Below are 24,733 nucleotides of genomic sequence, written 5' to 3' on the forward strand. Positions count from 1 at the left end.
ATTATTATTTCAATTAAATCATTTGATCGGCCTCTTAAAAACGTATAGTTATAATTTTTACTTGTTATATAGGTAATACTAGGGATTATTTTATTATTCATCCAAACAATATTTTTTTTGTATACTATAAATATTAAAAAAAAATAGCAAAATGTTAAATCAGAGCTACTTTTTTTATTAAAAAACAAATATAGGCGATTTCGTGTAACTGAGATTTCTTCATAGTGAGCTTCAATCAAATTTGTATTAATCCAATACCGATACCAAATATCGAATTCCTCTACAATATTTTCCACTGATGTAAGTGGATATGCATTTTTGTAATTCATTCAAATATTGTTTAATAGGTAAATTTGAATTTATTGTACACGGCCAATGTAATTCTAATACACCTATAGAAACCTTATTGATTTATTGTCGAAACTGACAAGAATTATTTTTTATATTTAATAACCGATCTCAGATTAATTATTTCTCGCTAGTAATGCCTGTCGTGTATAATATACAAATAGTTTGATCCACTTCAACGAAGATCTCTTTATAATACGGTTATAAGTAAATAAGACCCCTAGAAATTGCTGCTAAATAATAAATTTAATTAACATTTTATAATCATAATAAGCATTTATTGCGTAATAATCAAAATCTAATTTTCAATTATTTTTTTTTGTTTTATAAATTATTTAATGATATAATATTAATAATAATTCTAATTTCTAATTTTACAAAAATCATTTCGTTTGGCGTACTATTTATGAGTTTTCCGTGGATATATAATCACCCGTTTTAATAAGTTTTTTTTACATATTATAAATATGTATAATAAATACGGTGCAAAATGAATAAAATAATTATTATTTTGATTTTAACAGGTACCACGTTAAATTAATCTACCATAAATAAATGTCTTTATCCAACTATCTCGGTCGCCACATTTATACACATTATACACGTATATATATATAACATGAAATATTTTTTCGTACAATATAATGTGTATTTTTATTATTGGTTCGTAATTTTTGGCTAAAACAATTATTTAATATTAATGAAAACAATAATAAATAATATGAATTAAATGTAAATTATTTTCAATATTTTTTCTATTAGAAATAACGTTATTTTATTGTGTGATTTGTAAATTGCAATACTAAAGAATTATTTTTATGCGTTAGGCGCATACTATTTAAGTCAATGTATTTTTTAATAAAATATTTATTTTATTAAAATAGACAACATCTCTAAGATAAATAAACTTAAAATGGTTACTACAAAAAAAAGAAACATAATTATCACAATACTATAGAAATATGCAGTATTACATTATGATTGTAATTACAATTTGTATCATGTATTCACCAACTATTTTTATTGTAATATTAAGAATTGTAAATGTATTTGTTATGCTTTTTAATAAGTATCCACCAGCATTATGATTAAACGAAAACATTTTTCGAAACAAAATAAACTTTTCAATCGATATTCAATTGTTTGAAGTTCCCATCAAATCCGAAGAGTTCCGATTGTTCATTGCTGTTTGTATCCTTCGGTTTTTTGTCCATGTCCGCTTTTAATGAAAGTATTCCGTTCATGAACATTTCTCTTTCCGCTATAATGTTCTCCTTGCAGAATTCTATAGATAAACCGTTAAACCACATAGATTAAATTCAAAATTGAACAAGGTTATTAACAATGTAGCATCGGTGTTGTGAGTGATCTACTATATTTGTTGTTATCTACAACTTTTGCTTATTAACTGTTAATTTAAACTACCATACGATTAAGTTACATCGCGTTAAAATTGATCAAAAAATTGATGTGAAACCCCTTTGGCTTGTAATTTTAAGATAAGCATATACATCTAGGGACCACCGTTTACATTAATAAATGGAAATAGAAAGCATCTTAAATTTTAACGATTTTGATTTATCCATAAAACTGTTAATTACAGTGAATATAAGTCAAAAATTTTTATTTTAATTATCATAACCTTTTTTGGTTAGGAATATTTAACAAATTAAATATAGTCAATATAATACATTTTTATAAATCATTTGTTGTTTTTTATAAACCTGTTTGTCGAAAAACGGTTAAATCGTTTTTGACATCATTGAATTACAGGTAGAGTTCTTATTACATCGTTACCAATAATTTATAATATTGAAATGTAATATAATCATATAATATACTCACCACCCAGTTCTCGGATAGATTTATCACAACCTCCTAAATCTGATGGAACGCATTCTTTTTGGATATGTTGTAGTACATCGGACGGGTTATTGTGCATAAATATCTAGTCAAACACGAATAATTTTCAGATAAATCAATATTATCGTCAATAAATTTAAAATCGCATAAATGAATATGTTTTTATTTTTATAAAAATTGCGGTTGGTACCAATCATATTGTATTTATAAAAAAAATTAAACTCTACGTTTTATGTAATTAATATAATATAATCATTAATTATCACTTAGGTTTATCTACGTGGTCTAAATCTATATAATTCCTATTATATATTATATACCAATCACAATGCACTTTACGTTGTGATATTACTTAAGTAGACTTCAATGTTTAACTAACAGATTTTCGAACTTAATAATACATTTGGCTAAATTATTCAAACGAATTTTAATATATTATACACATACTACAGTTGGTACATAGCATACAGGTACGAAATTCTATTAGATATCATATTCTCAAGTCAAATCGTATAATAAATATAATAAAATTGTGTCGTTAATTCCTTCTAAAAACCTCTGAAACGTCACTATATACTTGTATATTGTCGTCTATCGACTCCTTAATTATCAATGTAAATTTAAGTTAGAATATCAAATAATATTATTACCATCACTTTATGATAGTCTTTTCATATAATTATCAAAACATTTTAAGCGAACACATTGCAGAGTTTTATAAGACCGTCATAAATCTTAAAAGTAGATACTTTTAATAGTTAATACGGTGTACATTATTTAAAAGTAAATATTCATTTATTTGTTTAATATTATATAGGTATAGTATTGTTTTAATGTTACAGTAAAATTGACACAAATACCTAAAATAATTCACTGCGGATACTCACTCGAGATTGAATTTTTTTGGGAACCAGAGACTTTAAAATATTGAACACTACAGCTGCGTATGATGGTACGTTTATGAAGTGGACTTGTATAAGTTTGTACGGGAAAAATGTCTGAAAATAAAAAAATCTGCTAACAAAACGTGTCTGTGTAATTATAGGAACAATATGACTGTCAACTGCAATATATAGTGGAACCTTTATACAAACAACTTTTATTCAATTATGCATTTTTTTTTGTAGGGCCATGCAATTTGTATTAAAAAAAATAATAATATAAATATATTATATGCATATTATTATTTACATTAATTTAAGACAATAATGACGAATTATATTCGAGCAAAAATCATGTTCGTTAAATAGAGGGTGTATTATAACGTATTTTACAAAGGTGCACGAATAAAACAACTGGTAAATAGTATTATACTTAATTGGATAAAATTAAAAAAATTATTGACTATAATATACAGCATTTAAGAGTAAACCATTAAACCAATAGTGGCTGAATGCACTTTGCGATATTTTCGTTAATTTATAATGTTGGTAATAATTTTAGATTATATTTTATTGCACTTTAAGTCACGACGTTCATATAACCATAAAAATATACTGTAATATTTTTTGTTAGGCTTATAATTTGCACATTTATACATTATTCTTTACGAGCCAAATAATATTTGAAACTAAGATCCTTGCATCGGCGACACCTGATGTACTTAAATATTGTACGAATACTTTGTATTATACTCACCGAACATTGTAAGGACTTTCTAAGAAAATTCGGCGTCACTTGAGTGAGTACTTCGTTTTTGTTCGTCGTGGCCATGTCGTAAATAATGATCACGCCGTTTACCGTTTCCCGCTTCAAGTTCCAGTCGATGCACATGTAAAAGTATTTTGTCCATTGGTCTAAATATCTGCCTGGAACGTCTTCGTCAGTGAGATTTCTCGTCACTATGACCTGGTAACCGTCGTCCGTCAAATTGGTAGAAAACCCAAACCACCTGTATTGGAGTACACACGCAACAAAAAATAATGATAAGTAATGGCAATCAGATTTAATGTTTATTCAATCATCTATTCCCTCCTCTACTGGATTCGTAAGATAAAATTACAGTGCTCCACCACATTTCAGATCTGAATAAATCATTTTACGATATTAATAATGTATACTGACGTTTTTCGCATCGCCGTCTGGACGTCATCTCCGAGCGGATCGCGGACGCCGAAAAATTCGTCGATCAGCGCTCTGCAGCAAAAATATCCATCCAAAGATTCTTTTGTCCTCTCTATTCGGAGTTTTCGTCCAATAAAACAGTTTCGCAACCATGCTCGGTCTGTGTGATAAATGATAATCAAACAATAGTTTTAAATCAAGACAGCAGTCGGGTATTACGATATTCTGAATCATAGATATAATATTATAAAATAAATAAAGCCGGCTAATAACCATATTGTTGATATCATAGAATTCTCTTTATTTAGTTACATTTCGGTATTTGTTCAAGATTTAAAAAAAAAAATATAGACAATAAAATATTTAGTATGTAAATCACGATTTAGAAAAGAATGATGCGGTAAACTATGTCTTTTTTAGGAATATTTATTTTGTAAAGCTATAATACAACGAAGTGCCTAAAAAACATTTTTTTACTTATATTGTTATATTATTTTTTTAGACAAGACATCAGTGGTTAAGATGGTTTTATTACTTTTTAGATATTATTTTTTGTTTATGTTTGTTTTGAGGTATTCCTGGTATTCCATACTTTAGTTTAATTCCGGAATAAAAATATAATGTCGACGTGAACAAGTTAAATAAAAATAAATCCTATGATAAAATCATTTCAAAATAATATTAACACGGCGCTCTGAATAGGTAATATTGATACATTGTGATACTTGGTATATATTCTCCTTTAAAGAATATACGAGTATAATAGTATTAACTACGATAGTTATTTTTAATGAAATTTCAAAAATTATTAAAACCGTATACAGAAATATTTATTGTAATGAGTTATGACTTATGAGTATAAAATATAAAATTTATTGAAAATAGTATATACACTTTTTATAGTGTTGATATTGACTTGAAGGTACACAGATAATATTTTATTAATATTTACAATAAATGTAAAATATCCAATATTAATATTTTATATGTAAATATTAAATTGTTATTTAAATCATCAATAATTTGTATATTTTAATATTTAACTATCATACTATAATAACCATGATATTAATTATTTATTATTTGAAAATAATTTTATTTCTGTAAATATTTTATTTAATTATAGTAATTGAATGTAATTTTAATCATAATAATAATTTGTGATATATTTTTTCAAATAAATCTACCTATAGCGTCCTACTAAATCTCTGTTTTTTATTCTAAGTGTTTTTCATGATCAAAATTAAAATAAATCATATCTACTCAATCCTATAACATAGCATATGCATATTCTAAATTGTGATATTATAATTATATGTTTGTTTCAATAAATTAAACTCGATGCTATTGATTATAGGATGTGTATGACTTTTACATTTTTAGCGGGTGTGGTACTAATATACAACTCTAAATAGGTCAAATAGCTGACAAATTAAAAGGCCAACAAACAATAAAGGTTGAAAAAAAATTCTATATTAAGATAATTTAAATATTAAAGTTTAGATTATATATTAAATTAAAACATGTTATATACATTTAAAAAAAATTGATTAATATTTTACTCAAAGACACATACGTATCATACATGTTAAGACACATTTTACACAAAACATTTTTAAATAACACATTAAAAAAGTGTGAGTTACAAATATTTGTTAAATTATAACACGAAAGTTAAGTAACTTATGAGACATAATTCCCAATGCTGTAAATTGACTAATTTGTTCAAAAACCATTTATAATACGAGTACACTCAATTTTCTAATTGTATTTAAGAATGAAATAATATTGTACAATTTTTGATAACTCTCGATGTCACAAGCTCCTTTTTGTTACATGAAGCTACGTATACATTGAAAAAGTATTTTTATAGTTTTCTCAAAGTGTACACTAACAGATACTAATAATTACTTTAAATTAAACTATTATAATATTATATTTACAGGTTTTATTTCAGTGTAACAAGATACCTATGATAAAACCAATTGTAAAAGAAAACACAGTAAGTCATTATAGCTTAATCTAATAAAACAATTTTCCAGAGAAATACGTTATCGAATTTAGAATTGATATTTATTTTTAACTTTTGGCGACATTAGTCATGTTGGCAATTTTTCCTTGTTATCTAAAACTTTTGGTTGGTTTAGTATCGACTTTATATCTATCAGGTGTTTGAACTTGGCTAAATATCTGTATACCATTTTTAATAAATACTTTTTTATGTTTTTTAAACGTCACTTTGTACATAATCATAACTTTCTTAATTTTATATATAAAAAGTTTTTAAAAAATATATACATATTTTTATATTCGATTTAAAAATTCTTGTAGGCTACACTCATAAGTAGGTAAATATTGCTGGTGTTATAAGTCACAACTTATGTTAACATCTGAATATGAGTCGTGAACTTAATATTAATAACTTATTAAAAAAAGATAATGTTATAAATATTTTCAAACGAATAATGAATGATGAATTTTTATTGTTATATTTGATTGTTTTATGGGCATAATTTTATCTTATTTTGGCATAATTGCATTTTTTAGAGTATTTTAGATCATTAATATCTAAACCATCTACGGATATATATATATATATGATTTATCACAAATAGCAGTCAAAACTTTTTCTTTGAGATGCGGAAACCTAATTGATAGGACCAATTCATGTTTATAGTTATATGTTATAATATGTTTATAGTACATTGATTTATCATTTGTTTAAATCAACATAGTATTGTTCACATACCAAGTATGTTCATCTAAAACGTATATTTTAACTGTGCATTTAAATAAATTCTGATTTTTTTTTATTTGCAGTCATATATCTTCAAATACATTATTAAGGCCTTTAAAGGTTGAAAAGGCTGTAAGTGATTTTTTGGAAAATTCCATTACAATATTATATAAATTAAATTTTGAACTAATAAATTCTGATTTGATAAATTGTTTTTATCGAGGATAATCGTTAATAATAATAAATTTAGAACATGATAAATAGTGTTTCTATATAAAAATTTAAAAAAATCATAATTTGACTAAGTTCATAATTTAAAGAGAAAAATTGTAGTGAGTACGATCAATGAATAATTCCGTGTATTATATCTGTACGATTTAGAAGTTACTATTACCAATACTTTAGATCGAAGAACTAAAAGTTGCAAGTGGATTTTTTTTTTATATTGGCCGGGTACGATCCGATTTCTTTTAAAAATATCCGAAATGACGGTCGGCTTAAGTGTCATCGGGGGAATAAAAAAAAATTATCAGCCATCTATATCGATTCCTAGCTTCGTGCTCACCATTAATGTTTGGCAAATGAGGCATGTTCCGCAACCATTCGATCAGTTTGTCTACCTCTTCATCGTAAAGTTGAATTTTGTGATCTCCGCCGGTCGTCTGTAGGCCGTTCGCCCCAACGGCTGTGACATTACAATTCTTACCGTCGTCTTGTTGCATTTCGCGATTTAGCGTTATCTATACAAACACTGTATAAAATGTGTACTGCGATACGATATTAATCTTGTGTCTATAAGTTTATAATGACGGCCGTCCGTTTACGACGTTGTCGTTGACGCGTGACACTGCAACAGGTGTTTACACGACGTATGGGTTATGCGTGTAAGGCGTAACTCTGGTAACGGACGGGTATTCGTTTTTAGACCGATCGGCAACACACACGGTTTCGGTATTACCTTCCACAATTCTCGTGTCACCATATTTATAAAATAGAACGTGTATAAAATGTATATACTGTAAATATTAAAATCCTCTGTAACCACCGCGGTCGTTAATAATGTCATATCTCCATGTCGACGTTTAACGCGTTACTAACGCAATTACACACGGATCCGTTATTCACGATATTATTATTATAGCAACTTACGGGTATTATTGTCGACTCATTGCCGCACTTTGACCGGTGATGATATTATTGCCGTCGTGGTTTATTATGCGCCGAGGTAGTTTTTCGAATTTAATTACATTTTTTTACGAACACGTAGTCATTTTTTTGCAAGCCGTGCTCGTAACCATTGTCGCTTAGATTCGAGAATTATACGTTTTATATTGTTTTAAACACGATTTTTTCGTCTGAAAGTCGAAAATATTGCAGATAATAACTGGATCGTCTGGGTTCCGGAAAATAAATCCTAATAGTTCAGTAACAATAATTATTATTAGAAATTATTTCCTATAATACAATGATGCGTAATACAAGATATTCAATATAACTGCATGTTTGGGAGTAGTGTCAATGGATACTCCCTTATTTCCTTATGAATTTTAAGTCTTGTATAAACGTTATTTACTTACTTATTGTATAAATTGTGTAAACAAATTGCAATTATATTTTAAAAATCATTTTTTTTAGTTTTTAAAACAAATTATTTCTTTTCACTAAAATCGAATTTCAATCTATTAGTTAGTTATACATTTATATAATAGTATTAAGTAATTTAAAGTTAAAAGTTAAAGCTTTTGTTTTGTAAAAACAAACTATAGAAACGTTAATCCTTTTTGTAGGTTATCACTATTAACTTTAAATAAATGAAGCTATTTACCCCTCTTATTTAAATTTTTAGTAAATATTTCATCATTTTTTATTGTTATTGATGAAATATTATTATACTACGACATTACGCGTTGAAAATCACTTATCAATGACAGCAGAAAACGCAACTTCTGACTTCTACAATGAAGTTTTCCACAGAGACTCCCTATAATATAATTGTAATTCCGATATTTCATCATTATTCGTTGGTATGCACCTATATACGAGTTATATAGTTGTATACAAGTTATATAATTGAATTTTAGAGATATTATCTGTCGCTCTTTCGGTGATTATAAATTGGTACATCCTTGCAAGACTAAAATAGTCCTTATTTAATACTTTTTTGTACGTTATTTTTTATATTAGTCCTATTTATTTTCGCTAATAATAATATTTTACTTATCTTTAAAACATTTTAGTTATACCTATACATCAATTGAATTAAGCATATTATACTGGGTGCACATGATAAGATAATATTATTTTAAATCTTTAATATAGATATAACTGTACTATGACCGAAAACAATTTTTCATGATTAAAATATCTACCTGTTTGATTATTTACATTTATAGAAAGTTAAGCAAGACAATTTTTAATTTCACAAAGTGCCATATGGTACAACATTAATTTTAATAGGTTTATATAAATATAACCGATCTTAAATTAATTAATTCATTTAATACTATACTATTTATTTTTATCACACTTACTCCGAGTAGGTCTGGTGTCAGAGCACCTAAACTTATATTATGATTTCTATGAGTTTTTTTTAATACCTGTTACTTAAGTTAGTTAGGCTAAAACTATCTTAACTAATTAATTTAAAAAAATAACTTTTTAGCTTGACTTTAACTAATTCGAACCGATGTAATTTCAATCCTATATTTTTAAAAGGAATTAGGGTTTATATTTCCTATAGTTCCCTTTAAATATTTTTATAATATTTAAACATGTATTTTGTGTAGTAAAATGTTATGTAATCAAATAAATAGTAAAAACTACTCTCTTATAAAATGTATAAATACAAATGTATTAAATAATTTCTATAATAAATTTTAATCATCATAGAAAAATATCAATACAATTAACAATTGTTGTACAGAAAGGAAAGTTAATAACAATTAATGAGTTATTCATGCCTGTAGGGTACTGAAAATTGTTAAACACATATTTTCATAATACATAAAATAATATACAGTATTAAATTTATTTAAATATATTTTTTAATTTAATCTTGTTTGAATAAGTATTAGACCTTGAGAATATATGTGTAATTAAAGGCCATATAAGATATAATAATCCTACAATTACTTTTAATGTTTTTTTTTTCAAACTTATATATGGTATTTAAATCGTAATTATAAATTTTATTTGTGTATATAATATGATGAATTTTTAAATTATTTTACGGTTGGCATTTAATGTTTGACAGTTTTATGTATTCTGATTTTAGGTTGATTTATTTAAGCCACTCTTTACATAACTAATAAATATGTACTAGTTAATTATAAAAAATATTAGGTATCTAATATTGACTATTGTAACCTTCTTGTAGTAACCATTTGGTTAATTTTTATTATACTTTTCTATGTACGTGAGTTCTAGGCCATTTCAGATTTTTTAATGTTAATTGATATTTTTTTTTACTGCATTGAAAAATATTGAATCATGGATTTTTTTTTTAAAGTAAAATAAAAAAAAAAGTTTATCAATGAGATGTCTATGATAATTTTGTTATAATATGTATCGGTTGGCGGTTACTAGTGGAACTTTAAACCTTTGATAAAAAAACATGTTATATCTAAATTTAGGATACGTTTTTTTTAGTTTTTTGGTTGTTATAGTGAAGCAATTATATTATTTATCGGTTGTTAGGGACAACCTATATACTATAATGCAAAATTATAACTTCTTAACGTTATACAATTTTGAAACGCTAACGCAAAAAAGCCATTATAATTCCAAAAAAATGATACTTAATTTTTTTTTTGTTTTAGTTAAATTGATAGATAAGATCATAAATAATATATTACATTGAATATAATTTAAAATTAAATCTAAGAAATAAAATACATTTTTAAGACCAATCCTTCACTGTATTATCTTATTATTTATATAAGAATCTGAAGTTTTTCACTATTCTTGAATTATAATATATCAAGAAAGAAAATTAGATTTAAAAATAATTTATAAGTAGTAAAATGTCTTAAGTCTATTTAAAATGTAAAACCGTAAAATAAAAATACTATTCTAACGCGAGTGATTATATATTAAATTCTTATTTTAATTTGTGTTTGTGTTTCATAATTCAAATGCATGTTAAGTATCTTTTGATAGACATAAGTACACTTGGCCTACTCTGGCTACTCTGTTACACAACGATCGACATTGTCAATTTTTTTTAGATTTTTATATTTATAATTTTTAAGGCTTAAAATATTCATAATTTTATTAGCTTACAGTATATTATACTATTAAATAAAAATTATTCACAAATATTTGATAATATTAAAAAGATAATTAAATTTATATTGATTAATATTCACTGTTCATTTATTAATTATTTATTTAAGTGGCAGTAACTTACTGTTGTTTACAAGTTCACAATGTTTGGTTTGCAAGTTATATTTAGAAATGAAATCAATTGTTTTAAAAAGTTGATCTTTATGAGAGTTTCTTTAAAATTAAATATTTTTTTGGAAGGTTAGGAGTTCTGCATCATTTATTCATACCTTGGACATTTTTCAAAAATATTTTTGTTTTGGTTATGCAAGTTTGTAGAGAGACTTTACTAATAAGAAATTAGACAAGAATGGGTTAGATAAATGTGTCAAATTTTTTATGGATATATTTAGCACCGTCAAAAATATTTTAGAAGTAAAGCAAGTACGAGATTAATACCTACACGTTTTTATGAAAATCAAAAAATACCTATTATACGTACATACAAAAATATTTTATGTTATTTTAAAATAAATAAGTAAATCGTTACAATTTTAATACTAGCAACGACATCTTTCCGTACAACATATAGTACTGCAAGGAAAACTCAGAATTTCTGTCCCTTTTATTTTTCCTTTATATCATTTTCTTTATCAGATCATAGATGGCGTTGTTGTTAACGAACGTTTGAAAATCGATTGGGAGGTCGACCAAAATGTACGAGTACCTGTTCGTCGCAGAACATGTTTTATTCGGATCATATAATATTGGGTTTGATTCGACATATTAAGGCTTTTTGATCAACCCCTGACGATAGTTTTGCTAACGTGACGTACCTATAATTTTTTACATAATATAATAATTCACGTTAACGGAGATCTATCAACTCATTATATTATTATTATAATTTATATATATTTTTTTAAATTTATATGTTACCTTGATAATTTTGTCTAATTTTATAAAATAGAATATTTTTTTTATAATTGCATAGTTACTATACGTCACTGTTATTTATTATTATCAATTGATTTAGTCAATATTTTAAAATAACAATTTTTTTTTTTTTTTTGTGGAAGAAGTACTAAAATGAGTCAAATGAGTTTACCTCGTAATGTTTTTAAAAAAAAGGCAAGTAATTATTCCTAATATATATGTTTTTTTTTTTTTTTTTTGAAAACATAATATGACAGTTTCTGAAATATATAATTTGTAAAAAGTATTATTGGAATCAGAGCCGTGCTGTGAGGGAGGCCTAGTGGGCATGCGCTCCGGGCGCATGGTTTAGAGGTCCGTCGAGAAAATTGAAATGCATAATGATAAATAATCATAATAAAATAAGGAGGCGAATATTTTTAATTTTTCCCTGGGTTCCAAATCTTAACAGCACGGCTCTGATTGGAATATTGGTAAAACTACACTGTATAAAAAATAAATTAAAACTATTAGGTATACAATCGCAAAAACATAAATAGAATACACCAGATTATAGTATTATATTAAAGTAAAATAGTAAGGAGACCAAAAAACTAAAATACATTGTTAAGCTGGTAGAGCATTTTATGTATGGGGTGATGACCATAAGTGGTTATATGAGATGAAACGTAAAAACTGAATGGTAGGGTAAATATGTGATTGACGTGAGGAGTGATTTATGTTGCTATGAAGGGAAGAAATAAAAGCAGTAGTCGTATCAAAACGACCATTATTATAATTTAGATGTAATGAGTTTTAATTTTAAGGCAAATCATAATAATTATGATTATGAATTATTGAATTTAAACTAATATTCTAAATAACGTTTAAATTTATTTACTTATAATAATAAATAAATTCAATGGCTTTGTAATAACAATTAATAATTTAAAAAATTTAGAGTTTACAACCGTTATCGAGATTCAGAGCTGCTGTGTTTATGACAATTGCTAATTTGCCTTGGTTAAAAAACGATGATTATCAATCCGCTCCTTTAGATTCGTTTGCTACAATATATACGAAAAACCTTATTTTAGCTTGCAAATTATCTGAAATATCTGTTTTTGTGAGTTTGTAATGCTTTTCTATATTGTAATATTATAATACTGCAATCACATATTTTTATTTTTTAGCAAAAATTAATTTTACTCAAACCACCAGACGATAGAACAATGTTTGAATTAGAAACAATCGAATGGATGTTCGCAGTAGGATATAAATTTTTTCATCTTTGTTCAATTGTAAGTATCTAAATTGATTATTTTCAAAATATTAACGGAACTTTGGATACATCTGTCTATATAATGGACATTTATTGGGTGAAATTGTTGAACCCCGAACTAACGTTAAAATAAAAATTTGTAAATTAAAAATACTCGTCTTGTAGGTAAATTATTTGTTAAATGTTGGTATTATTTTTAAGTGATCTACGTGAATCTTACCCTCTTCAATCTTTTTTCATTTTTATTATAATTATGCTGTAAAATGATTTTTATGATTATTAAAATGTACAAACAATTTAGTAAATTGTTTATGTCATTTTAGTATTTTACCTACTAAAGTTATTCCTAAAATTAATTTATTAATAATTATAATTTATAGTTTTCATCATTAGTGTCTAGTCATAACAATATAAAATATAAGTAGGTAGTATAAATGTGTGATAATTAAATATATTCGAAATAAATTCAAAATCGTGTAAATAAGTAACGATAATATTATTATAAACATGTTTGTAGTACATTTTTTCCTTTTCAAAATCTATAAAAACGCTAATAAAAAGGACTAAAAAGCATACAGAATTCATTGGTCGTAAAAACATAAGCTTAGTTCCTAAACATGGTAAATTGCACTAAAAAATCAGTTTTTTGAAATTTATTTTAAAACTCACTTGATTTGTATTTAAAATTTGAAAAATAAGATTTATTAAATGTAAAAAAAAATTTTAAGGTCAGAAAATTCAAATATCAAAGTTCTATTTGAAAATATTTTAATAAAAATTCTCAAGTTTAATTTGGTACCGAAATCATATTTATACGATTAACAAAGCCTTAGGTAAGCCTGAAAAATTACAAATTTTGCATAGCCATGTATTGCAACATTTTAAAACTGTACATATGGCACCACTTTGTGTTGTATAAGTAATAGTATCATCATTTATTATAAATCAATAACTGATGAGTGGATCTAAATGAATGACATAATACACGACACGCGTCAATATGAATTATGAATCCTTCAATTAATCTTAAAATGTATAATATTATAGTTACCGTTATAATATATTTTTAGGAAATTAAAATGACTCTAATCAGAAGGGCATCGTATAAATGTTATGGTCCTGGTAGATGGATACTGAAACAGGGGCATTTATCAACAAATATGTATTTAATTGTCAAAGGAAATGTGAGAGTTACTGAAGATGTTCAAAATCCTGTTACTAAATTTATGGAAAGCACCGAACGTTGCATACTAAAGGAAAAAAAATCTTTTGGCGAGAGTGGTGTTATGTTTAATACACGTAGAATAAATTCTGTACAATCAATAAGTAAACATTTTTTTTTAATATGGATATTAAACAATATTAGTTCAAAAATGTCCACTGTGTTCCACTAATAATATTATACTCTTAATATTAGTAATATAAATATAATAAATATAACCATAAGCTTGAAGGTAGTGATATTTTATCAAAAATGAAAATACTTTTTTGTAATTGCTGTAAAAAAGAACATAAATAATATAAATTTTTTTAATTCTGTAACTTGCATGATATATTATGATTACTTACTATATTTGAACGTTTTATATACTGGATTATGATTTAACTAAAGGTAATATACATTAGTACAGGCGTGCTCAACACTCAGCCCGCGGGCTCAATTTGGCTTGCAAAATTATACCAATCAGCCCGTGACTATTTTATAAAAATTAGACATTTTTTTTTGGTATAAATAAAAATAAAAATTTTATTTTAATAAGCTTTTAAAAATCAAAAAATATCTTACAACTTTTTTAATTATCATTGAAAACACGGCATTTAGTATCAATGTTATGCTTTTATAAGACATTGTAAGACATTTTAATAATTAAAATTTACTTTATTAGTTTCTGCAAACAAGAATAGTGAACCTGCGATTTCTAATGATGAAAATAAACTAGTGACTAGCATAGAAATATTCAGTACTTTATTCGATAAGTGAATAAGAATAATATTATATCTATTGTATATTTTATAAAAATTAACAAAATAAAACCTACGTAAGTATATACGGCCCGCAAACTGAAAAAAGTTGAGCATGCCTACATTACTAGGTACATTAATGTGTAAAAAATATAGCAATGCGAATACATCGTTTATTTAGAATATATACAATATGTCAATTCATATACATATGTTTACTTAATAAAGGTAATATATCATAAATGATATAAGTTTATTTGTAAATAAATTATTTGATATGTCCAAATAAATTTACTTTTTTTCCCATATTATAAATTTTACATTATAGTCTCTTAATATATGTTGTAATATAATATGAATTGTTATTAATTACTCGTAACTTTTAATTATATTAAATAAATTCATTAATATAAAGGTACAGTGGAATTAATTTGCATATCGAAAAATGATTTCACGGATATTATCAAAAATAATTTGCAACTTAAGTGGAATGCAAATGCAACAGCAATAAAAAACTTTTCTTATTTTAAACACCTAAGTTTATTGGAGTTAAATAGGTGTAGTACAGTTTCGTTTATTAAAACATTCAAAGGCAATGAATATGTTCTTGGTAAATATTGTTCATAATTTTTAAAGATATTAGATACAATAATATTTAAATTCATAAAAAATTGATTGTAGGTAAGTAATATTGTTTTTTGTTATAGGAAAAGATCTAGGCGATGTTAATCATGCTCACTTTGTATTAGAAGGAGAAATATCTTTAATATTTCGTTTGGAAATTAGACGGATGATTAATCGTAATAAAAAAGAAGTATTCTTATTAAAAAAGACTTCACAAAAATTAAATGAAAAAAAATATGAAAATGTATATGCTGATATTTGTACACTTTCAGCGAACTCATGTTTTAATATTGGTAATAACAAAATTGAAAATAGTGATAATAATATTACGCCATGTTGTTCACCAATTTACTGAACACAATTATTAATGTATCACATACACAAATATCTTATAAACATTACGTAGGCTTTTGTTTAACAAGTCATGAGATATCTAAACATTTAAACAGCTATACTATTGCTAAAAAAAAATATACTAAATTATATTAGGTAGTATAAATAAATAAACTTAAAATACATGTAGTAAATTAGGCTGATATACCGTTTCAATACAAAATCCTTTTATGTAAGCAATAAATAATAATATTTACCATTAAATTCAAATTTAACACATCCATTATTACTGCGATTTATTCAATGACGATTTATACCTACTCGATTCCCAACTCTAGCATTACTTTCTTGCCCGATTTCATTCATTGAACATTTATAATTATTAATTACTTCTTGTTGTAAGGTGAAGATATAGAAGACAAAGAATTTATAACCACCGATATTAACCAAACAAGATGCTTGTGTGTTCCTCATTGGTTCATGGCTGAAACAGAAAAACTTAAATGTTGGGAAATGGTAAAGTTGGATCTTAATCATATTATTCCAACTAAAGAAAAAATATTTTTAAAACTATGGCGCACCAAAAAACAGCATTAAGATATTACAGATATTACAAATAAACGAAGGCTATTATTAAAAAAAAAAAATAAATGATAATTTGTATGTGTTTCTTAAATCTTATTATAGTTAATACATTATATTGTATATGTGTAATTGTAGTTTGTAAAAATGCAATAATCACACTGGTTCCCAAATTTTTATTAAATAAAAAACGTATTTGTTTAGTAAAAAAGAAGTATGAGTTGTATTTAATTTTGCTTTACAATATTTCAAAATATTTTTTTGAATAAAAAATACGGTTTTAATATTTTAAATTAATATTAAAATATAACTAAATTGTATTAGTAATACTTACTCACAAGGCTGCAGAAGGAAGGGCAAATTAATGATATTTTATAATTCAGAGATGTTATGTTAATCGCGTATCATTTCAATAAGATTAAAAATTAAAGTAGTAAGAATTTTAAAACAATTAAAAAAAAAAAATTAATCACATTTATAATAAATGTATTACAGTTTATCCATTGTTAGGTAAATAGTGCATCAGTAGTATTAACTATTTGTTAACTCTACTGTTTCAACTTTATATTTTTTCGTGTTTTTTTTTTTTTTTACCTATTACTTTATTTCTTTGATTTTATTTTCTATTACGAAATGATTTAATATCGTGTAGGCCGTAGGCTAGATATACTAGAATTGTAGTGACTAAATAATGTTTGGTCGGTTTAATATGATAAAGAAAATCGATGACATTGCGAAGGTGAACACTGTATGTTCATTATGAATCTAAACAATCATAATATTATGTTTAGTGTATTGTGTATGTTGAATTTGAATGTCATGAAGATTTTCTTGAATAATTATTCTATAGTCTCTATAGTGTCATATTATTTGAAAATTAAAAATGATAACTTTTTTTCCCAACGATTATTAAGTATGATGTTTTGATAAGAATGTTCTAGATTCTATACATAATATTATATATTATACATTTATACACTAATATGTACCAAATACGGCAATTTTTACGTGAAACGACGTTTCGTATTTTTTCCAATGCCATTCTTAATGTCTTATTTGCGACTTGTCAGTTTAGTATACAGAGATTATAACATTTATTTCCGTTAATATATTTTTGAATAACTCAATTCAATTTTAAACGTATTTACTCGTTATATTATGTTTTTATAATGATCATTTTTCTAATTAGTAATTTCTGTTTTAAATCTGTTAGAAATATATAAAAAAAAGAAAATCAATTTATTTTTATATTGTCGCAAGGCTTTTTTATAGTGATCATTTTAACTTTAGTAGCTTAGTACATTTAAAATTTATTCTAACAAATCTATATTCATATAATATATTGTTATATGGTTTTAAGGAGATTTTATTCAATTATATATTATTATTAAAAAATACACGTATAGGTACCTGAGAGGGTCGTATTATATGAAGACGAAAGAGTTTTTTCTTATTCGGAATCATACATTACTGATCCTCATATTTCGTATGATTTATTGCCGAACCGAGACTTACAATTCTAAAAGTTTAAACGACATGGAAACAGCTGTGGAGTCACATTGAACGAAGACTGGAAAATAACGAATTATGTTGAACCACGATATATATTCTAATAAAATAAATTATATGATAAGTATATTTTATATCAAGCATTTTTTGTTTGTTTTTTATTTATACGAGTAGATTAAGTTGTGGGCAATCTATTATAATAATTAGTATAATATAAATTAATATCCTAAATGTACTATTGAATTTAATGTAGCAAGGTTTAAAGTAGGTCAGTAGTGCAGGCCAGTGAACCAACAAATGGTAAAGCATATATATTTTTAAAAAAAATCTGGAAGAAAAGTTTTTTCTCAATGCTTTAAAGTTAAATTGAATTCACCTTGTTCTTGTCTGTATAAAAATATTGATTATATAAATATTATACAGGTTAAATGGATAATATTTCACACCAGAAAATATTAATGTTAATGCGATGATATGTATTGAATATTGATAACAGATTGAAAGTTTTAACATTTTTACTTTTGATCTGATGACCGACTTTGAGGGGAGTGATGTGTGTTATTTAATCTTTTTCTTTTCTTTTTTGAATTTGCTCTTAATTTTAATTGATAATAATATATTATTATATACATAAATAAACATTAATATTATAATAAAAATAAATGTAAAGTTTTCAACAAAATTAATTCAATCTACCTACCGTATTATTAACATCTAGTAAAATAAATTACTTTAATAGCAACATATACCATATATATGTAATAAAATATAATTAGTAACGTAGAATATCGCTCAGAACCGTTTTTCATGTGAACATTTAATATGAAACAAAGTAAGGGTATCAACTCGATTGCCATTTTATGTGAGCTAAGGTGGTGGGAATATTTAAATATTATCATTATACATTTAAATGCTAAATACATATATCAAATCAAATGTTTATGAATTTATGATTAAATAATTCCCATTTAAATTATTTTTTTTCTCGGTTGTTTTGAAAAGTATTAGGAATTAATAAACACAGTAATTTATTGCTTACCTTTTTTAAAAAATTAATTACCGGTAACACATATTACGATATTTCATAAGATTAAAATAATATAGTATGGTCGATGAAGAAAAAAAATAATATAGTGCATTGTTATCATCAACTCTTTAAATAAAATCTTAAAAAAGTATTAAAATTGCAAAAAAAATAGTATAAAATACACAATAGTGTATTAAAGAATAATAATTTAAAAAATATAAAAATTCCTAAAGCGTTAAATATTTTAAATAAAAAAAAACATAATATAAAAAACTTACTTTATTTATTTTTAGTACTTTTTAGTTTTTTTTAGATTTTTCTTACAAAATTTAAGTATGACGTGCTTACAAAACATGTAAAATATTTATTAAATGATAATTAAACGAAATGTAGTAAAATTCATGAAAAATTGTGATCGACAAATATTATGAAAAATGTCAAAAATTTAAAATGTTTGAGTGTAATAAAACCATTCTTTATAGTCATACATTATATTGTTAACGTATGAATGTGAGTACACTATACTCACTAATTTATTTATTTTGTATTATAAATGCATGGATGTTCAAAAATCGGTTTGTTATATAACGTCTAAGTCATAAGTAATAGAATAATAATTAATAATAACCAAAATACTCCGTCAATTTTTCTTGATCGATAAATAAATATAAGTTAAAATTTGAACTTCCATCCAAAAAACGTCCATAAAAAATAATTGGATTAATATATGTTTTATTTTATAGTTTCAGTATGAACTACTTATAAGAAATCTCATATTAGTTTTCAAAATTTGGATACAAAAAGAAAAGTATGTACGCATTTTTAACTACAAATAAATTCAACATTTTTTCGATTTTAACGAATTTCATCAAAATTCTAATTTAAATATATACAAAAAAAATTATATCTACGTATATATAATGTTTTTGTAAGACATAAGAATAAATTATTAAGGACCTTGTAATACATTTTCAAAATTTTTGACCCAGTAAATAATTTTGTTCAAAGGATACCAACTAGATTTTTTTAAATTTGAATTTAATAGAATTTTCTGTCAGAAACCATCCTTGTTTTTTAAAAACGTAGCATTTATAAATTTTATCATAATAAAATGATATCAAAATATACATAAAATAAATACATATGATAATTAAAAATAATTTCTGATGCATCAGATTTTTTCGGCAAGAATTGTTGTGCCATAAAATATGATTTATTATAATATTTTGATTTAAATTTAACAAAACTATTTATTACAGTAGTCTTTTTGCTATCCGATAACGAGGTACACTCATATTAATATTAACTAATAGCAGAGTTAGTTTATAGGTTGTTTTTCTAATCGAACTGCGACAAATAAATTACCATTATTATTAATCATATAGAAATGAGAATTGTTTTTACTTTGTGTCAAAAAGGTTGTAGTTTTTAACATTTTTATTCTTTTCTGTGATCCATTCAAATGCACGAATTAAATACGAAACACGAATATAAATTTGGAGATAGCAGAGCTGATGTACAGTAATTGAATTTTTTTTTTTAACTGTTTTATTACCATAATATCTTGTCGCCGCAATTTTATTAGTAAGTTTAGTGCCACCGAGGTATTAATTAACTTATTTCTAGACTAATATATATAAAGATGTCAATACATTATTTTCTGTACTAATTAAGATAATATTATCTAACACATTACAATCAAACTTGCGTAACTGTATTTATTTGTGTCAGTGATTTGAATGATTGGAATGTTTCTCTAAAAACTTTACGTTCAATGTATATAAGTTAAAAAATTAACTTGCTCATGTTTACATTTATTACTTTTAAATGAAACATGCTCACTAAAATATAAACTAAATCATTATATCGTACTATATATTTTATTCGTTTATTTAAAAATTAATTAGTTAATATATCTACATAATGAAACAAAAAAGTATTTTTTCCCTCTCAACCACTATTGTTTAATCCATATTTAGGGAAAACTAAAAAATAAAACTTTCAATTATTAATGAATAGCTTAAAAATCTAAATAATGTTATGTATAAAAAAAAAATATTTAACTATTTGGTAAAAATTGCAAGTTTCTCCGGTTATTTATTTTTGAGTCACATTAAAAAAAAACACAATTGATTTAGTTGAAAACAGGATTTACTTCTAAAAAGTTCTTATCTTTTAAAATATAAGTATCATGCGCATTCACATTGTATTTATAAAAATACATGCAATGTCCTCATATTGTAACATACACTAAATATAAACGTGAACAAAATGAACCTGTTTTTTATAACCATTATACTATACACGAATTGTAGTGTATATATCATGTTTAAATACTTAATGCCGTATAAAGTGGTTAAATATTAAAATTATAAATCATACTTAACGAAGTTTATTATCTTCATCTTAAAGCCTCTAAAGAATATTTCTAATTATGGCATTATGGGCTTATTAATTTACTATATAACTAGAATTGAGATTTACTTTTAGTGTTAATCGCCGCATTAAGTCATTGATTATCGAAATTAATTATTTTTATTTAAACGCCTGTAAAGGATATGTTTCATAACGGTCATATAAAAACATTGTACATACTAGGTTGATAAACAGTTAGCTTTCAAAGGTATAATAAGCTTCAACTATATAATAAAGTGTTACGTTGCACTATTATTTAATTTATTCATAAAACTAATATATTAAACTATTGTAATTTTATGTTGTAAGTTAATAAATTAATTTATGTATTATAGCTATTTTATTTATACTTTTTAAGCTTCTTTATAGGTAACACACTTTTAAAAATGATACATCATTACAATTTGTATAACCTATATTAGTACAATACATCATGTAAATTAGTAAAAATTATGTGTTGTCTCCATCTCACAAATGTATAACAAAGACAAATTTTGAGTGGTAAAATTTAATAATAGAGTAAATTTATCAATGATTAAATTTAAATGTAAGAATATAAGCTGTATTTCTCATCAGTTTTTTTGTATGTTTTTACGATATTTCAATAAATCGAGTTATGAATATGAAACATATTACAATTTAAAAAATCTTATAACTGGGTAATTAAAACTGTTGAATACAAATGTACAATTTTGCTATGTTAGTAGGGGTATATGAATTCTCTTAAAGATTTCCTGAAAACTAAATTATGTAAAAATTGTAAATTTGTAAAAATAAAAAATAAAAAATAAATCTATATAGGTGTTATTAGATTTTTCAAGTAATAGTAATCTAGTAGGCTATAACTTATAATGAAATAATTTTGTTGCTGTTATAGATAATTTTTATTTTTGTCTCATAAAAATAATATGATAACATTTGTTCACGCTGGCTTGTGGTGATTACATATATGTGTAGAACAGTAGGCGGAAATGTATATTTTCAAGCTATTAAGCCAAACAACATGTGGTGGTCTAATACAATAATTTATCAAGTATTCCCAATATCTTTTATGGACAACAATAATGACAGAATTAGTGATTTAAAAGGTATTTATGATAAGTGTCATACTAATTTTTACGGTGCCATTTCCTACGATAAATAAAACCGTTACCGACGATTGAAAAAAAAAACAGCTATAATTTTGTTATATCGTTTTTAAAAAAAATGTTAAACATGGTAATCAAGTTTAATTAATATTTTAATTTTTACCTCGTTTAAAAATACAGGTTGTAATTATCATTGTCAAGTACAAAAACTTTACCTATCAATAAAAAATGCAAAATTAGAAAAATAATAAAAATGTATGCAGCTTGAAATATTTATCAATAAATTACATAAGCAAAGTATATAGATGTATGAACGCTGTTACTTTGAAAATCAGGATTATTTTATTTATTTTGCAAACCAGTAGTTAGAAAGTAAAAATTATCTTGCTTAACTTTGAAACTATCATACAACCAATTAAGTATATTAAGTAAGATAGCATAGTAAACTTAATAAAAAAATTCGAAAAATACACCTATCATTTTTACATTAATAAAAGTAATTCTTGATAATGTTTACACAATATGCACTACATAATGTAAATTCATTGGAAGACAATAGCTATAATTAAAAAAACAATGCAGTATTAGTGCAGTATTTGGAATATAATATATAATAAATACCTACCTACAATGGTCTAAAATAAAAATACATAAAAACCTACTTAATTTTTTTTAGATAATCAAAAAAAAATGTTATTAAACGATCGAAAATAACCATTTTGAAAAGCTTTTTATATTAAATGTGAAGAAAAAAACAATTTTAAAATCGGTTTAATTTCAAATTAACGAAAGAAACTTCTATTTAAAAAATACAGTATTGTATGGCAAACGGAAACCTAACCTATCTAAGTTCATCCGGGAAAAACGGTGGGTACCGGAAAAAGTGTATGGTTTTTACACTTTGATATCTTATGTTCTAATGCAATAGATTATAAAGAACACACAACACGTTGATATTTTATTTATGATTTTTTTTTATAATAAATACATACCATTTCTATATGTACTCAGCAATAGTAAATTTTATTTTATTATTAAGTTAATAAGGTGAAAAAAATCTAAGACCACCTAATATTAAATTAAGTTATTTACGTACCTGCATTATAGAATTTTAATTTTAACATAATAAGTAACATCAATGACACATATTACCATATATTAATAACCTTACCAGAGTATAATTAATATTATTATTAGTATTAATATTTAATATTTAGGCACTTTTTAGGGCAATTATAATTTAAATACTACATATTTACACCGTTTTTACAAAAAAGATTATATTTTATTTAGACCACAATGAAGTTAAAATTAACTTGGATATTATTCGCAGTGTATAGTGAATATATTAAACAATTGTTATGAAAACAAAATAAATATTAAATACATTTCCTATGAGTAGTATACCTATTTTTCATTACGAATTGGATTAACTAGTATTATTGTTACCAAAGCTATACGGTTATTCTCTTAGGCATTTTAATTCAATTTTTAGCATATTTTTAAAGTCATCTATTACATAAACGATTCCAAAATCACATTTATTTTTATTAATTAAATACTCGATTTGATTACAATGTCAGTTCGACATGAATCTATATTATACAATAATAACCTACGTATTTTCACTGATATCAATTTTTGTGGCTATTATTTTGACGACAACTACAACTACAGATATATAAAAATATAAAATAATCGGATTCGATCGATTATTTTTG

At 24.4% G+C, this 24,733-nt stretch overlaps 2 protein-coding genes across 2 annotated transcripts; one reads left to right on the plus strand and one right to left on the minus strand.

Annotated features, from left to right (window-relative positions):
* Positions 1 to 1,472: 1,472 nt before the first annotated feature.
* LOC113554733 (retinaldehyde-binding protein 1-like) lies at positions 1,473 to 7,734 on the minus strand. Its single transcript, XM_026958700.1, has 6 exons — positions 7,578 to 7,734; positions 4,276 to 4,435; positions 3,850 to 4,102; positions 3,099 to 3,209; positions 2,194 to 2,296; positions 1,473 to 1,633 (listed from the first exon to the last, which is right to left on the minus strand). Exons 1-6 carry the CDS (start codon positions 7,732 to 7,734, stop codon positions 1,473 to 1,475), a joined length of 945 nt encoding a protein of 314 aa, XP_026814501.1.
* A 4,630-nt stretch (positions 7,735 to 12,364) lies between these two features.
* LOC113552561 lies at positions 12,365 to 16,988 on the plus strand. The gene is made up of 7 exons (XM_026955419.1): positions 12,365 to 12,406; positions 13,152 to 13,316; positions 13,384 to 13,491; positions 14,543 to 14,798; positions 15,850 to 16,044; positions 16,142 to 16,351; positions 16,795 to 16,988. Exons 1-7 carry the CDS (start codon positions 12,365 to 12,367, stop codon positions 16,986 to 16,988), a joined length of 1,170 nt encoding a protein of 389 aa, XP_026811220.1.
* Positions 16,989 to 24,733: the final 7,745 nt, after the last annotated feature.

This window comes from Rhopalosiphum maidis, chromosome 2 (assembly GCF_003676215.2).
Source record: "Rhopalosiphum maidis isolate BTI-1 chromosome 2, ASM367621v3, whole genome shotgun sequence".
Taxonomy (NCBI): domain Eukaryota; kingdom Metazoa; phylum Arthropoda; class Insecta; order Hemiptera; family Aphididae; genus Rhopalosiphum; species Rhopalosiphum maidis.